Source organism: Coregonus lavaretus (assembly GCF_964263955.1).
Source record: "Coregonus lavaretus genome assembly, chromosome: 27".
NCBI lineage: Eukaryota > Metazoa > Chordata > Actinopteri > Salmoniformes > Salmonidae > Coregonus > Coregonus lavaretus.
Window position 1 is genome coordinate 41141509 of NC_140014.1, and position 17861 is coordinate 41159369.

The window sequence follows — 17861 nt, forward strand, 5'->3', positions numbered from 1 at the left end:
TCCAGACTCACATTAAGCATCTCCAATCCAAAGTTAAATCTAGAATCAGCTTCCTATTTTGCAACAAAGCCTCCTTCACTCATGCTGCCAAACATGCCCTCGTAAAACTGACTATCCTACCGATCCTTGACTTTGGCGATGTCATTTACAAAATAGCCTCCAACAATCTACTCAGCAAATTGGATGTAGTCTATCACAGTGCCATCCGTTTTGTCTCCAAAGCCCCATATACTACCCACCATTGTGACCTGTACGCTCTTGTTGGCTGGCCCTCACTACATATTCGTCGCCAAACCCACTGGCTCCAGGTCATCTATAAATCACTTCTAGGCAAATCCCTGCCTTATCTTAGATCATTGGTCACCATAGCAACACCCACCCATAGTATGTGTTCCAGCAGGTATATCTCACTGGTCATCCCCAAAGCCAACACCTCCTTTGGTCGCCATTCCTTCCAGTTCTCTGCTGCAAATGACTCTGAAGCTGGTGACACTTATCTCCCTCACTAACTTTAAGCATCAGTTGTCAGAGCAGCTTACCGATCACTGCACCTGTACACAGCCCATCTGTAATTAGCCCACCCAACTACAGTGAGGGAAAAAAGTATTTGATCCCCTGCTGATTTTGTACGTTTGCCCACTGACAAAGACATGATCAGTCTATAATTTTAATGGTAGATTTATTTGAACAGTGAGAGACAGAATAACAACAAAAAAATCCAGAAAAACGCATGTCAAAAATGTTATAAATTGATTTGCATTTTAATTAGGGAAATAAGTATTTGACCCCTCTGCAAAACATGACTTAGTACTTGTTTGCAAAACCCTTTTTGGCAATCACAGAGGTCAGACGTTTCTTGTAGTTGGCCAGCAGGTTTGCACACATCTCAGGAGGGATTTTGTCCCACTCCTCTTTGCAGATCTTTTCCAAGTCATTAAGGTTTCGAGCCTGACATTTGGCAACTCGAACATTCAGCTCCCTCCACAGATTTTCTATGGAATTAAGGTCTGGAGACTAGCTAGGCCACTTCAGGACCTTAATGTGCTTCTTCTTGAGCCATTCCTTTGTTGCCTTGGCCGTGTGTTTTGGGTCATTGTCATGCTGGAATAACCATCAACTACCCATTTTCAATGCCCTGGCTGAGGGAAGGAGGTTCTCACCCAAGATTTGACGGTACATGGCCCTGTCCATCGTCCCTTTGATGTGGTGAAGTTGTCCTGTCCCCTTAGCAGAAAAACACCCCCAAAGCATAATGTTTCCACCTCCATGTTTGTCGGTTGGGGTTGTGTTCTTGGGGTCATAGGCAGCATTCCTCCTCCTCCTCCAAACACGTCGAGTTGAGTTGATGCCAAAGAGCTCAATTTTGGTCTCATTTGACCACAACACTTTCACCCAGTTCTCTTCTGAATCATTCAGATGTTCATTGGCAAACTTCAGACGGGCCTGTATATGTGCTTTCTTGAGCAGGGGGACCTTGCAGGCGCTGCAGGATTTCAGTCCTTCACGGCGTAGTGTGTTACCAATTGTTTTCTTGGTGACTATGGTCCCAGCTGCCTTGAGATCATTGACAATATCTCCCGTGTAGTTCTGGGCTGATTCCTCACCGTTCTCATGATCATTGCAACTCCACGAGGTGAGATCTTGCATGGAGCCACAGGCCGAGGGAGATTGACAGTTCTTTTCTGTTTCTTCCATTTGCGAATAATCACACCAACTGTTGTCACCTTCTCACCAAGCTGCTTGGCGATGGTCTTGTAGCCCATTCCAGCCTTGTGTAGGTCTACAATCTTGTCCCTGACATCCTTGGAGACCTCTTTGGTCTTGGCCATGGTGGAGAGTTTGGAATCTGATTGATTGATTGCTTCTGTGGACAGGTGTCTTTTATACAGGTAACAAGCTGACATTAGGAGCACTCCCTTTAAGATTGTGCTCCTAATCTCAGCTCGTTACCTGTATAAAAGACACCTGGGAGCCAGAAATCTTTCTGATTGAGAGGGGGTCAAATACTTATTTCCCTCATTAAAATGCAAATCAATTTATAACATTTTTTACATGCGTTTTTCTGGATTTCTTTGTTGTTATTCTGTCTCTCACTGTTCAAGTAAACCTACCATTAAAATTATAGACTGATAATTTTTTTGTCAGTGGGCAAACTTACAAAATCAGCAGGGGATCAAATACTTTTTTCCCTCACTGTACCTCATCCCCATATTGTTATTTACATTGTTATTTATTTTGCTCATTTGCACCCCAGTATCTCTATTTGCACATCATCTTCTGCACACCTATCACGCCAGTGTTTTAATACTAAATTGTAATTATTTTGCACTATGGCCTATTTATTGCCTTACCTCAATAACTTACTACATTTGCACACACTGTATATAGATTTTCTATTGTGTTATTGACTGTACGTTTTGTTTATTCCATATGTAACTCTGAGTTGTTGTTGTTTTTATCGCACTGCTTTGCTTTATCTTGGCCAGGTCGCAGTTGTAAATGAGAACTTGATCTCAACTGGCTTACCTGGTTAAATAAAGGTGAAATAAAATAAATACATAAATAAACTGGCCTCGTGGTGAAATTCCTGAGAGGTTTCCTTCCTCTCCGGCAACTGAGTTAGGAAGGACTCCTGTATCTTTGTAGTGATTGGGTGTATTGATACACCATCCAAGTGTAATTAATAACTTCACCATGATCAAATCGATATTCAAAATCTCAATTTAATCAATTTTAAATTAAATCTGTAACACAACAAAATGTGGAAAAAGTCAAGAGGTGTGAATGCTTTCTGAAGGCGCTGTGGTATTGCCCCAGCCTTCAGCTGTATATGACGTTATCTCTACAGCTGATTCAGAGATCCTGCTGACATACCTCAGGAGAACGTTTATCCTCAAATACGACACACACACACAGTCTTGTATAACTAACCTTGTGGGGACACACAATTCAGTCCCATTCAAAATCTTATTTTCCATAACCCTAAACCTAACCCTAGCTCCTAACCCTAAAACTAACCCTAGCTCCTAACCCTAAACCTAATTCTTACCTTAACCCTAAACCCCCTAGAAATAGCATTTGACCTTGAGGGGACTAACAAAATGTCCCCAGTTTGTTGTTACAGCCTTATTCTAAAATGGATTCAATTAAATGTTTTCCTCATCAATCTACACAAAATACCCCATAATGACAAAGCGAAAACAGGTTTGTATAAATGTTTGCAAATGTATAAAAATTAAATAAAAAAATACCTTATTTACATAAGTATTCAGACCTTTTGCTATGAGACTCGAAATTGAGCTCAGGTGCATCCTGTTTCCATTGATCATCCTTGAGATGTTTCTACAACTTGATTGGAGTCCACCTGTGGTAAATTCAATTGATTGGACATGATTTGGAAAGGCACACACCTGTCTATATAAGGTCCCACAGTTGACAGTGCATGTCAGAGAAAAAACCAAGCCATGAGGTCGAAGGAATTGTCCGTAGAGCTCCGAGACAGGATTGTGTTGAGGCACAGATCTGGGGAAGGGTACCAAAACATTTCTGCAGCATTGAAGGTCCCCAAGAACACAGTGGTCGCCATCATTCTTAAATGGATAAAGTTTTGAAACACCAAGACTCTTCCAAGAGCTGGCCTCCCGGCCAAACTGAGCAATCAGGGGAGAAGGGCCTTGGTCAGGGAGGTGACCAAGAACCCAATGGTCACTCTGACAGAGCTCCGGAGCTCCTCTGTGGAGATGGGAGAACCTTCCAGAAGGACAACCATCTCTGCAGCACTCCACCAATCAGGCCTTTATAGTAGAGTGGCCAGACGGAAGCCACTCCTCAGTAAAAGGCACATGACACCCCACTTGGAGTTGTCATTATGGGGTATTGTGTGTAGATCGATGAGGAATAAAAAATAAAGAAACTTAAAGGGGTCTGAATACTTTCCCAATGCACTGTATAAATATGTGTGTGGTTTATGATTGTTCATATATATATATATATATACACTGTATATCATGTACATATGACCTATGATCAATTCAATGTCTGTAATGATGCCTGTTATATCAAGTAATCATCTTGTATTTGTGTCTAAAATCTTAACGTTTAATTTAATATAAAAAATATGTTTTACTTATACACAATATTTTCTGCATATTCATTTAATATGCCTCTTACTAACAGTATTGCAATTTTTCTTAGTGGTTATGGTGAGTGATAGAGTTTTATCAGAATCAGAAAAAAACATTAATTTAATTTTATCTAATAATCTCAGGTTTTAGTAAAACAGCACCATCTGGTGGCCGGAACTGTGTCTGCGGTGCTACTGTTTTCAGATCGTTCATCTACTTGTTTATTTTTACTTGACTTGCCTCATCGAGAACCAGGCGGCATGGCAACGCGAGACTACTACTTTACTGACCCAGAATAATTAAACAACTTCAACTACTTGATGAGACTGACACAGAAATGAGCCAGAGAGAGAGTACAAAGCATTGGTGTTATTGAAGAATTTGCTTTTATTTTAAATTTGCCATAATGTACAGAGTTTGTCTGCTAAATAAACATTTACAACCCTCTGGCTGAGATATCTGACGGTGTTATACTGTGTTATGCTGTGTGTGTGTGTGTGTGTCATACAGTGTGTGTGCAGCAGAGCGTCCTCCGTGTGTGTGTTATACAGTGTGTGTGCAGCAGAGCGTCCTCAGTGTGTGTGCAGCAGATCGTCCTCAGTGTGTGTGTCATACAGTGTGTGTGCAGCAGAGCGTATTCAGTGTGTGTGTTATACAGTGTGTGTGCAGCAGAGCGTCCTCAGTGTGTGTGTCATACAGTGTGCGTGCAGCAGAGCGTCCTCAGTGTGTGTGTTATACAGTGTGTGTGCAGCAGAGCGTCCTCCGTGTGTGTGTTATACAGTGTGTGTGTAGCAGAGCGTCCTCAATGTGTGTGTGTTATACAGTGTGTGTGCAGCAGAGCGTCCTCAGTGTGTGTGTTATACAGTGTGCGTGCAGCAGAGCGTCATCTGTGTGTGTGTTATACAGTGTGCGTGCAGCAGAGCATCCTCAGTGTGTGTGTTATACAGTGTGCGTGCAGCAGAGCGTCCTCCGTGTGTTTGTTATACAGTGTGCGTGCAGCAGAGCATCCTCAGTGTGTGTGTTATACAGTGTGCGTGCAGCAGAGCGTCCTCAGTGTGTATGCAGCAGAGCGTCATCGGTGTGTGTGTTATACAGTGTGCGTGCAGCAGAGCGTCCTCCGTGTGTGTGTGTTATACAGTGTGTGTGCAGCAGAGCGTCCTCAGTGTGTGTGTTATACAGTGTGCGTGCAGCAGAGCGTCCTCAGTGTGTGTCATACAGTGTGCGTGCAGCAGAGCGTCCTCAGTGCGTGTGTTATACAGTGTGCGTGCAGCAGAGCGTCCTCAGTGCGTGTCTGAAGGACCTCATGCGGTACGCGTAGAGCAGAGGGTTGAGGGCAGAGTTGGCGTGGGACAGCAGTATGGCTGCCAGGCTGAGTGGCAGGGGCACGTGGCAGCGTGGGCACAGCAACATAACACAGTTCAGAAAGTGGATAGGCAGCCAGCACAGCATGAACAGGAACAACACCAGGAATAGAGATGTGGCTTTCCTCACCTCACGACGCATACGCAGTGCTCGCTTACACTCGCCGCCACCGGACCCACACCTGGTCTTTACTGGACCTCTGGACTCAGACTTGATTTCACTGGCTACCACAGACCCAGACTCGGCACTAACACACCCACTAGCATGGCTAGTCATCACCCCAGCATTTCCACTCCAACCCTCACCCTCTGACCCTTTATTCCCAGCTCCTTCCCACACCGCTACCCCACTAACACCCCAAGCCTCAACCCTAGCCCTCTTTCCAGCCGCAGCATCTCTGCTCCCAGACCCAGACCCATCATCCCTGGTATCAGGCCTGGCTGGTCCCCTCCCTCCATCCCTGGTATCAGGCCTGGCTGGTCCCCTCCCTCCATCCCTGGTATCAGGCCTGGCTGGTCCCCTCCCGGCTGCGATGCGTCTGAGCTGCTGTCTGACCGTGACGAAGATGTGACCGTAGATGATGAACATGACCACCAGGGGCACCAGCAAACAGCCAAAGAAGTTGAAGTAGACCATATAACTCAAATTGACCACGCAGGTGAACAGACAGGCCCTGCAGAGAAAGAGAATACATTTAATACATTATTATTTTAATAGAAGTTAAAGATAAGACAGAAGTTAGTTAGCGTATAATTTAAATTTGAAAGTTCAAGTAGACCATATACTGGTGACAACCAGGTAGTTACAGATTGTAAGATTTACATTTAATACAGATTTAAAGATTGAAAAAAAGGTTCAACAATATAATGTTATAACATGTACCCAGAGGGTGGCAGTGATCCGTGCCAGCCCATCAGAGGGATGGAGCCAGAGAGCAGGGCCAGACACCAGGTGAGGACCAGGGCCAGACGGGCGTTCCTGATTGATTGATTGATTTTATTTTGGATAAAACAATTTGAACGGTTTAATACAGTTTTTAAAGTACAAAGGAACCTAGAGGATGACACATGAAAGCATAAAAACACTTATTTCCAATGCAGGACATAACACATACATGGACAGACACAGGAGAATACATGGGCCTGTGATCAGCAGCTAGCTAGCCTCATCCACCTGGGTGGTCTACCTGGGGGTAGCCTACATCCACCTGGGTGGTCTACCTGGGGTTAGCCTACATCCACCTGGGTGGTCTACCTGGGGTTAGCCTACATCCACCTGGGTGGTCTACCTGGGGCTAGCCTACATCCACCTGGGTGGTCTACCTGGGGCTTGCCTACATCCACCTGGGTGGTCTACCTGGGGTTAGCCTACATCCACCTGGGTGGTCTACCTGGGGCTTGCCTACATCCACCTGGGTGGTCTACCTGGGGCTTGCCTACATCCACCTGGGTGGTCTACCTGGGGCTTGCCTACATCCACCTGGGTGGTCTACCTGGGGCTAGCCTACATCCACCTGGGGCTAGCCTACATCCACCTGGGGCTTGCCTACATCCACCTGGGGCTTGCCTACATCCACCTGGGGCTTGCCTACATCCACCTGGGGCTTGCCTACATCCACCTGGGGCTAGCCTACCTGGGGCTCACGATCCTCTGGTACTGGAGCGGCAGCAGGATGGCCACATAGCGCTCTGCGGCTACCGCTAGCAGGCTGAGGATGGAGCTCTGGGTTAGCACGATGAGCACGCTCAGGAGGAGCAGACACAGAGGCAGGTTGTGGCGCGGCTGGCCCAGGTCGGTCAACACGGCACACGGGATCGCCAGCACGCCCACAAAGATGTCGGCCACCGCAAGCGACACCTGGGAAAGGGGTGGGAGGAGAGATTAGTTCCTTTTGAGTTATTTTTTTTTCCTGGGTTCTCCACAGAGTTAGATAGAGAACTGATCTTTGTATCTGTGTCACGATGGTATTTGTAAAGTAGCCAATTCTCTTCTCGTGTTTGAAAAAAGCGTAAGGCTAATATTGGGGATTTACCGCCACCTGCAGTGCTGGAGTACTGAACCAAATGTTGTGTGTCATTAATTTGTGGCCACTAGATGGTAGTGATATAGCTTCAAGCCATTTACCGACCGTAAATAATCCAATATGAAGAAGACAATCCTCTGACCATTGGCTGATCGCTCTCAACCCATAGGAATCCCCACCCAGTTGACTACTTTAAAATGGTGGAAGTCCTGAACGGCAACGTCCATGCTAAAACAGGTTTTATCCATCTAGAGTCATCTATCTATATCTATGATCCTCCTGCTTCCCATAAGGGGACCTTTTAACAGTGTAACACATTTCTCAGCCTCTCACCAGGAAGTAGTTGGTGACGGTGCGTAGCTTCCTGTTTAGGGTCACGGCCAGACAGACCAAGATATTCCCAGCGATAGCGAGGAGAGCGATGAGTAGCTCGGCGGCGATGTAGGGCCCAGTAATACCAGGGACGGGGACGGGGACGGGGACGGGAACAGGGACGTGGCTACTGGAGGGTTGGGATGCATCACAACTATCCCTGGTACTGATGTTCATACTGATCATATTACCTGCTGATAAACACACACAGACATGCATGAATGCACACACGCACACACACAAAGTATAATACAGTTTATGTTCAAAACATTTTAATCGCACATGTTCTTCAGCGAGCAGGCTTACAGTTACCTAGAGCTGGTCAAGAGGCTAGGTTAAAGAGGATAGGAGTGAGAGACCCGAGAGCCGTGAAGAGAAAATATTGAGCCATAGTTATGATTTACAGTACAAAATACTTCTCTGACAAATATCAAAAGTCATGGTACCTGTGTAGATATACCCTCGTCCTCCCACTGTCACTCAGCTGTCTTCTGACCTGTCGTCTACAGAGTGACAACACTTCCTCATGTTTATTTTTTTATATTCAGTGGTCACTCACTCTTTTCTCTCTGATCTGCCTATTCCTTGTGCTCACCTGCTAAGCAGTGAAATCAACCCTGATTATTGACAAGCACACACACACACACACACACACACACACACACACACACAGAGACACAGACAAACAGACACACACACACACAGACACTACTGTGTGTCTTTCTATTTAACCAGTCTGATAGTGGATCGAAGTTCATTCAAACAGCAGCTGGTGATGAATAGAATAATTTTCTTTCAACAGTCGATTGTACCTACAGTGTGGACACAGAACACTCATTGAAAACAATCCCTCTAATAACAACCCAGCAAACCAAAGTTGGTTCTGTGAAAGTTCCAAGAACATTCGTTAGGTCGCGGCAAATGTTCTCATAACATAAAAATTGTCTAGTCTTGCTTATGATTATAGAATGTTTGTATAAAACATTTCGCCTGATGTTGCAAGAAAGTTCCTAGAACACATTTAATCTGTTCTTCAAAGGTTCCAAGAATGTTTCATGAGGTTGTGGGAACAGTCTGGTGGGAACATTGTGGGGACATCACAAAATATATGTTCCCAAAACACAAAAACTGTCCAGTTGTGTGGATGATTCTACAATGTTTATTTTAGGGTGCAAAAACAGTCACCTGATGTTACAAGAACGTTCCCAGAACACATTTCATCTGTTCTTTAAAGGTTCCCAGAATTATTATTTAGGTTGTGGGAACATTGTGGAGATATGACAAGAGATATGTTCCTAAAACACAAATACTTTCTAGTTGTGCTGACATTCAGATAATATTTGTATCAGGGTGCACAAACCATTCATTTGATGTCACAAGAATGTTGACAGAACAATCTTTGAGTTCTTTAAATATTCCCAGAACATTTAACTAGGTTGTGGGAACAGTGTGGGTACATTACAAGAGATAGGTTCCCAAAAACATGCTCAGTTGTGTTAGGTTGCACAGGACATTCCTATAATGTTGCAAGAATGTTGACAGAACACCTGGTCTAAGTTATTTAAAGGTTCCAAGAACATTTAAATAAGTTATGGGAGTTGTCTGGGATGTTGCAGTAATATTATTACACTATCCACATACAGTATGTTGCACAGAACATTCCCACAATGTTCCACAGTTTCCAAACAAGTCCGTTTTTATGACGTTCATAGCACATTTGTTTTAGGTTTAACATAATATTCCAATGATGTTCAAGCAAATATAAAATGTTACCTTGTCTTGGAGGTCCTCAGAACATTTTGAAAATGCTATATGTATGTTTTGCCTGATAATACCACAACATTCTCAGCATGCAAATGTGCAGCTCCATAAAGCAGACAGGAATACAGCCCCTTTATGTTACCCTTCAGATTTAATGGAAACTCGCATGTGAAGGTGATATGGAGACACATTGCATTTTAATTTCATTAATAGGAAGTTTGAACAGCATTTAAAATCATACAAACACAACAATATGTATATATATATTTTATATGTTGACAATCTGCACGTGCGGGTTTGAACTTGAAATGTTTGGTTCTCAAGCTAAGTCTTTTATCCTCTGCAACACCAGGGAAGCTCACTTATTTTTTCCAGTATATAGCCATGGCAGTATGGTTACCATGGCAGTGTTGTCAATCAGGAATTCCAAGCTTCCTTTTTAACCTTCTTAGACGTAACTAACCCAGAGAACATACTGGTAACTGGGTTATTCACCGTCACTTCACCCATCCTCTTTATATGCTGCGTACTTCTGGACCCATATTTACAAGGTATCCAAGACCATGAGCGCTGATCTAGGATCACTTTTGCTTTTCAGATCATACAAACTAAGACACGGGGGGACCATATCAAGCGTCTCAAAGATTATATTGGGTGTGTTTAAAAAAAAAAAAAAAAGTTGAACAGTCAATTTTTACACAATGGTTTTATTTCTATAGTTGGTCTAAAATTCTGCATTTTTGACTGACTTTACAAATCTGGACAAAATCAAGACACCCTCTCTTTTAGTAGATTATATCTGAGCCTCAATTTCACAGTTTTTTCCCCAAAGAAACATGGTTAACCTTTTACTGCAGTGGGCTAAATCAGGGTCAAACAGAGTGTTTTTTTTGGTAGTATTAAACAAATCTACTTTGAAACAAAAGTATACACCTTAAAAAGAAGACACCTGTACCATGTCAGATGTAGAGTTGGAATGTATTACATTTTGAGTTTGCATCCCAATATTACACTTTATATACATCACAGAAGACTGAAACATAACAAAACCGAGCACCTTACCGATCACTGCACCTGTACACAGCCCATCTGAAATTAGCCCACCCAACTACCTCATCCCTATATTGTTATTTATTTTGCTATTTTGCACCCCAGTATCTCTATTTGCACATAATCTCTTGCACATCTAGCATTCCAGTGTTAATACTATTGTAATTATTTTGCACTATAGCCTATTTATTGCCTTACCTCCATAACTTGCTACATTTGCACACACTGTATATATATTTTCTGTTGTATTTTTGACTTTATGTTTTTTACCCCATATGTAACTCTGTGTTGTTTTTATCGCACTGCTTTGCTTTATCTTGGCCAGGTCGCAGTTGTAAATGAGAACCTGTTCTCAACTGGCTTACCTGGTTAAATAAAGGTGAAATAAAAAAAAACAAAAAAAAAAAACATAGAAACACCGGATTTTCGGCTGCAGGAAAGGTCTACAGAAAATGTGGGATTGAACCTGCAATCTTCAGATCCTTAACCCATCCTCTTCGTGTACTTCTGACCCTGTATTTTAGGTTTGTCTTTCTTCAACACACGTGCTGAAAGACTTGTGAAATGTGATTTTACTTGGATAGAGCTTCCTTTAAATAACTTGTATTCGTTTGTATCCATATACTTCTTAAATACAGGCTCAGAAACCCTCAAACTAAATAAGAAAACAAATTGTACCTTTTCTCAATTACACATACATTTACATTTTACATATTTAGCAGACGCTCTTATCCAGAGCGACTTACAGGAGCAATTAGGGTTAAGTGCCTTGCTTAAGGGCACATCGTCGGCCCGGGGATTAGAACCAGCGACCTTTCGGTTACTGGCACAACGCTCTTACCCACTAAGCTACCTGCCACCCAGTTGAATCTGTACATGTAACGTGAGCTAGTAATGTTTTTCTAGCTTTCAAATAGGCACATTCTTCTCTTCTCCCCTGTAACTACTCCTCGGGTCCTTAGTGTACAAGAGAAAGTAGTGCACTATGTTTTCTGTCAATATACTGGTCAATAAACAACCAAACCCTATCAAATCTGTGATTTTTTTCCTCAAAATTATGTTTATTTTCCAAATGTATGTTTTCTCAGTTGTATTTTTTTCCTGGTTGTCGATTTTTGTAGTTTTACACTCTCAGACATTACCATTGTTGGTAACACTATTTGACACCTGGCGTCGTAACACATTATGACACGGTCATAACCATCTCATAATATGTCATAACAGCTGACATAACCCGTCATAATATGGTCATAACACTGTCATGACACATATTTAGACCTGTTGTGACATATATTGCATTATTTTTATGGCTGGTTATGACACCTAGATAAGAGTGTAAAAACCCACAAATCCTACTACGGTAGTTATTTTATGGCTAGTTATGACACCTAGATAAGAGTGTCAAAACCCACAAATCCTACCACACAAGGGAAAACATTCCATTACACCATAGCCTACTTGCCAACAGTATTTCTGAAATTGACCAAATTTAATTATATCATTGTAATTGCGCACACATCGATGTCAAACATGCAGCTACCACAATGCTCTGTTGCTGATGACTGGGATGAATGCAGGAGCAGATTTCAGGAGCAGGACAAGACACCCTCTTTTTGACTGATGACTGACGTAAGGGCATGTACAGTGGGGAAAACAAGTATTTAGTCAGCCACCAATTGTGCAAGTTCTCCCACTTAAAAAGATGAGAGAGGCCTGTAATTTGCATCATAGGTACACGTCAACTATGACAGACAAATTGAGGAAAAAAAATCCTGAAAGTCACATTGTAGGATTTTTTATGAATTTATTTGCAAATTATGTTGGAAAATAAGTATTTGGTCACCTACAAACAAGCAAGATTTCTGGCTCTCACAGACCTGTAACTTCTTCTTTAAGAGGCTCCTCTGTCCTCCACTCGTTACCTGTATTAATGGCACCTGTTTGAACTTGTTATCAGTATAAAAGACACCTGTCCACAACCTCAAACAGTCACACTCCAAACTCCACTATGGCCAAGACCAAAGAGCTGTCAAAGGACACCAGAAACAAAATTGTAGACCTGCACCAGGCTGGGAAGACTGAATCTGCAATAGGTAAGCAGCTTGATTTTAAGAAATCAACTGTGGGAGCAATTATTAGGAAATGGAAGACATACAAGACCACTGATAATCTCCCTCGATCTGGGGCTCCATGCAAGATCTTACCCCGTGGGGTCAAAATGATCACAAGAACGGTGAGCAAAAATCCCAGAACCACACGGGGGGACCTAGTGAATGACCTGCAGAGAGCTGGGACCAAAGTAACAAAGCCTACCATCAGTAACACACTACGCCGCCAGGGACTCAAATCCTGCAGTGTAGGACGTGTCCCCCTGCTTAAGCCAGTACATCTCCAGGCCCGTCTGAAGTTTGCTAGAGTGCATTTGGATGATCCAGAAGAGGATTGGGAGAATGTCATACGGTCAGATGAAACCAAAATATAACTTTTTGGTAAAAACTCAACTCGTCGTGTTTGGAGGACAAAGAATGCTGAGTTGCATCCAAAGAACACCATATCTACTGTGAAGCATGGGGGTGGAAACATCATGCTTTGGGGCTGTTTTTCTGCAAAGGGACCAGGACGACTGATCCGTGTAAAGGAAAGAATGAATGGGGCCATGTATCGTGAGATTTTGAGTGAAAACCTCCTTCCATCAGCAAGGGCATTGAAGATGAAACGTGGCTGGGTCTTTCAGCATGACAATGATCCCAAACACACCGCCCGGGCAACGAAGGAGTGGCTTCGTAAGAAGCATTTCAAGGTCCTGGAGTGGCCTAGCCAGTCTCCAGATCTCAACCCCATAGAAAATCTTTGGAGGGAGTTGAAAGTCCGTGTTGCCCAGCGACAGCCCCAAAACATCACTGCTCTAGAGGAGATCTGCATGGAGAAATGGGCCAAAATACCAGCAACAGTGTGTGAAAACCTTGTGAAGACTTACAGAAAACGTTTAACCTGTGTCATTGCCAACAAAGGGTATATAACAAAGTATTGATAAACTTTTGTTATTGACCAAATACTTATTTTCCACCATAATTTGCAAATAAATTCATTAAAAATCCTACAATGTGATTCTCTGGATTTATTTTTCTCATTTTGTCTGTCATAGTTGATGTGTACCTATGATGAAAATTACAGGCCTCTCTCATCTTTTTAAGTGGGAGAACTTGCACAATTGGTGGCTGACTAAATACTTTTTTCCCCACTGTACGTGATAAGCCTATCTGGCTTATATGATCCTGATGGTCATAATGCTTCTTGACAGTGTCATAAATTGTATTTTCTTAGTCCAAGGGACACAGTACAGTCGTGGACTCTGGGGCCTTTCAGAACAGGTGTATGTATACTGAGATCATGTGACAGATCATGTGACACTTAGATTGCACACAGGTGGACTTTATTTAACTAATTATGTGACTTCTGAAGATAATTGGTCGCACCAGATCTTATTTAGGGGCTTCATAGCAAAGGGGGTGAATACATATTTTGAAACATGTTATTTTTTTTCATTTCACTTCACCAATTTGTACTATTTTGTGTATGTCCATTACATGAAATCCAAACAAAAATCCATGTAAATTACAGGTTGTAATGCAACAAAATAGGAAACACTTTTACAAGGCACTGTAGATTTGGCTTTTTTTGTGTGGATAACCAGGGGTGAGATAATGTCAATGTAGTGTTGATTAGATAGTAGCTGGGAGCTTGCAGTGTCTGATACTTGTGAGATTTGTTTATGACAGTTTGCGGTGGAAAGTGAAAATTGCTTTTACTTTCTGAATTGTTTGGGGACCTACTCATAGGTGGGCTGCGAGCTACTGTCGTGATCAACCTGTTGGAGACCCCTGGTGTAAAAATGTACTGTTCTACTTTTTTTTTTTTTTTTTTTTAACACACCAAATATATTTCCTACTTTGAGACACTTGATATGGTCCCCATGTCTTATTTTTCATGACCTGAAAATAAAATGTGATCCTAGATAAGCACTCATAGTCTTGGATACTTGTAAATATTGGGCCAGAAGTACGCAGCATATAAAGAGGATGGGTGAAGTGATGGTGAATAACCCAGTTTATCCCTGGGTTAGGTATGACTAAAAAAGCTAAAAAAAGAAGCATGGAATTCGTGGTTCACCATACTGCCATGGCTATATACTCAAAAAAGAAGACGTAAGAGAGCTCCCCTGGTGGCGCAGAGGATAAAAGACTTGGCTTGGGAGCCAAACATTGTGGGTTCAAACCCCACATATAAAGTGCCAGAAATATGTTGTGATTATATGATTGAATGCTGTTCAAATGTCCTATGAATTAAATTAAAGATGCTGTGAGTCTATATCACATTGTAGTGGTGATATACAATCCAGTCCTAAAATGTGAATTGCCATTAAATGTGCATGCTGAGAATGTTGTGGTAATATTAGGTAACTTCAATATAACATTTTCTAAATGTTCTGTGGACCTCCAAGACAAGGTAAAATGTTGTGTTTTGGGAATCTATCTCTTGCAATGTCTCCACACTGTTCCCACAATCTAATTAAATGTTCTGGGAACCTTTAAAGAACCCAGAAAGGCAGTTTTGTCAACATTCTTACAACATCAAAGGAATGTTTTTTACACTCTGATACAAAACAAATCTGAATATCAGCAGAACTGGACAGTTTTAGTGTTTTGGGAACCTCTCTCTTGTCATATCTCCACAATGTTCCCACAACCGAATGAATCATTCTGGGAACCTTTAAAGAACAGTTTAAATGTGTTCTGGAAACGTTCTTGTAACATCAGGTGACTGTTTTTTGGACCCTAAAATAAACATTGTAGAATCATCCGCACAACTGGACAGTTTTTGTGTTTTGGGAACATATCTTTTTTGATGTCTCCACAATGTTCCCACCAGACTGTTCCCACAACGAAACATTCTTGGAACCTTTAAAAGAACAGACAAAATGCATTCTGGGAACGTTCTTGCAACGTCAGGTGAATGTTTTATACAAACATTGAATAATCATCAGCATGGCTGGACAGTTTTTGTGTTATGAGAACATTTGCCGCGACCTAACGAATGTTCTGGGGACTTTCACAGAAACAATTTTCATTGCTTGGAAAACATTACTGGTACATTGTGTTATTACATTACCTGGAAACCTAATGAAAACGTTTGGGAAATGTTCTGTGGTGGTTATTTTAGATGTTGTCCACAGCATTTTAGTGAATGTTTGGAGAACATTCCAAGGATATTCTTTTAAAAACATTTTGTTATCAAAAACATTCAAATGTTTTTGGATGTTATCATCCTAATGTTAGATAAAACCCTACCTCGAACAATGGGAATTTTAGCTAATGTTTTGGGAATGTTTACGGTTTGCTGGGAAGTCATTGAATACAATCTGAAAGATAGTGGTTGTCAATGACAGGGCAAATTTATTTTCACATAGTTATATTCACAAACAAGTTATTACATACAACACATTAATACATTAACATAAGACATTAACATACAACATAACACATTAACACAAATAAAACACAAGTGATATACTGTAGATTACTTAATATATATTATTATTATTATAATAATTTTTTCACATTTCAATCAATGTGTATTTGGGCCTTTTTCACAATGCCTACACTTCACACAAGACAGATAGGAAAGAGAAAATCAATCATACAATATACAAGAAAATGAAATGTACTTACTTGAGTCACCTAGAGGTGTCGTCACGGCAGGACCTGCGAACTGTCCAGTCCCCTCCTGTCTGTCCAGTGTGGGGTGAAGACCATTCTAGGACACTCAGACCACTCAAGAACACCAAGGCAACTCTAGAACACTCAGACCATTCTAATCTAGAATACCCAACAAGTCTGGATCTCAAAGATGACTGCGGAACACTCGGGACTAGCAGATATCACCTGAGGATCAATATGTCCACATCCCTGGTGTATGTTCTCTCTCTCTGTGTGTGTGTGTGTGTGTGTGTGTGTGTGTGTGTGTGTGTGTGTGTGTGTGTGTGTGTGTGAGATTAGAGATGAATCACAAAGCACACTCCAACACAATGACTACTTCTTCTGTATGGCCCTAACAACCCTATCACCAACTGCACCGGGGAAAAGGGGGGGGCGACAGAGAGAGAGGGCGACAGAAAGAGAGGGCGACAGAGAGAGAGGGGCGACAGAGAGAGAGGGCGACAGAGAGAGAGGGCGACAGAGAGAGTAAGAGATCAAACTCTCAGTCCAATGGATGTTGGAGGAACACAGAGACCTTTGGGATAGCTGATTAATTTCTTATTTATTTATATATTTGTATATGTCCCCAGGGAATAAAAACACCTTTAATAGAACAGGGCCATAACTGGTCACATACAATATTGTCACAAAAGAAATGAACAAGGCAGACAAGTTATGACATGTTTAATGTTAACTAGAGATACAGAAGAAGTATGAACCATACAGAGAATATAGGACTGTTGTGGGAATACTCTCAGGTCCTCACTATCTGGCCAAGTGACTCTCAGGTCCTCACTATCTGGCCAAGTGACTCTCAGGTCCTCACTATCTGCCCAAGTGACTCTCAGGTCCTCACTATCTGGCTAAGTGACTCGCAGGTCCTCACTATCTGGCAGAACCCTGTCTAGTCAGAAACCCTGTGTAGTTTTTTTTCTTCTTTTTTTTGTTCTACAATATCTTCTTAAAATGTGATTTTAACCTTAACCTTTACCCTAACCACACTGCTAACCTTATGCCTAACCTTAAATCAATAATTTTTTTTTATATACTTTTTTACGATATAGTCAAATTTAACTTTGGAGCTTGGTCATCTATGGGGACTCATACTCTCTGGTTGCAGAAATCCTCTTTCCTGTCACCTAGTGGTTGATTGAAGAATGACAGATTGTATCAAACCAGGAAGTCCCAATGAGGTCAAAACCCTCTTTTTCAAGGGAGACCTGGCTAGACTGTGTGTGTGTGTGTGTGTGTGTGTGTGTGTGTGTGTGTGTGTGTGTGTGTGTGTGTGTGTGTGTGTGTGTGAGTGAGTGAGTGAGTGAGTGAGTGAGTGAGTGAGTGAGTGAGTGAGTGAGTGAGAGAGAAAGATAGAGAATCAGAGTGTCCTTCCCTTGTCTATGGTGAGTGTTCTCTACC

The 17861-nt window shown here is 42.1% G+C and overlaps 1 protein-coding gene across 1 annotated transcript; it reads right to left on the reverse strand.

Moving 5' to 3' along the window:
- Positions 1-5375: 5375 nt before the first annotated feature.
- Positions 5376-8067, reverse strand: LOC311103017 (adenosine receptor A1-like; the record flags this gene model as incomplete). Its single annotated transcript, XM_084144510.1, has 4 exons — positions 5376-6159; positions 6369-6464; positions 7120-7343; positions 7843-8067. The coding sequence occupies 4 exons, from the start codon at positions 8065-8067 to the stop codon at positions 5376-5378; spliced, it is 1329 nt and encodes a 442-aa protein (XP_084000636.1).
- Between the last annotated feature and the right edge of the window lie 9794 nt (positions 8068-17861).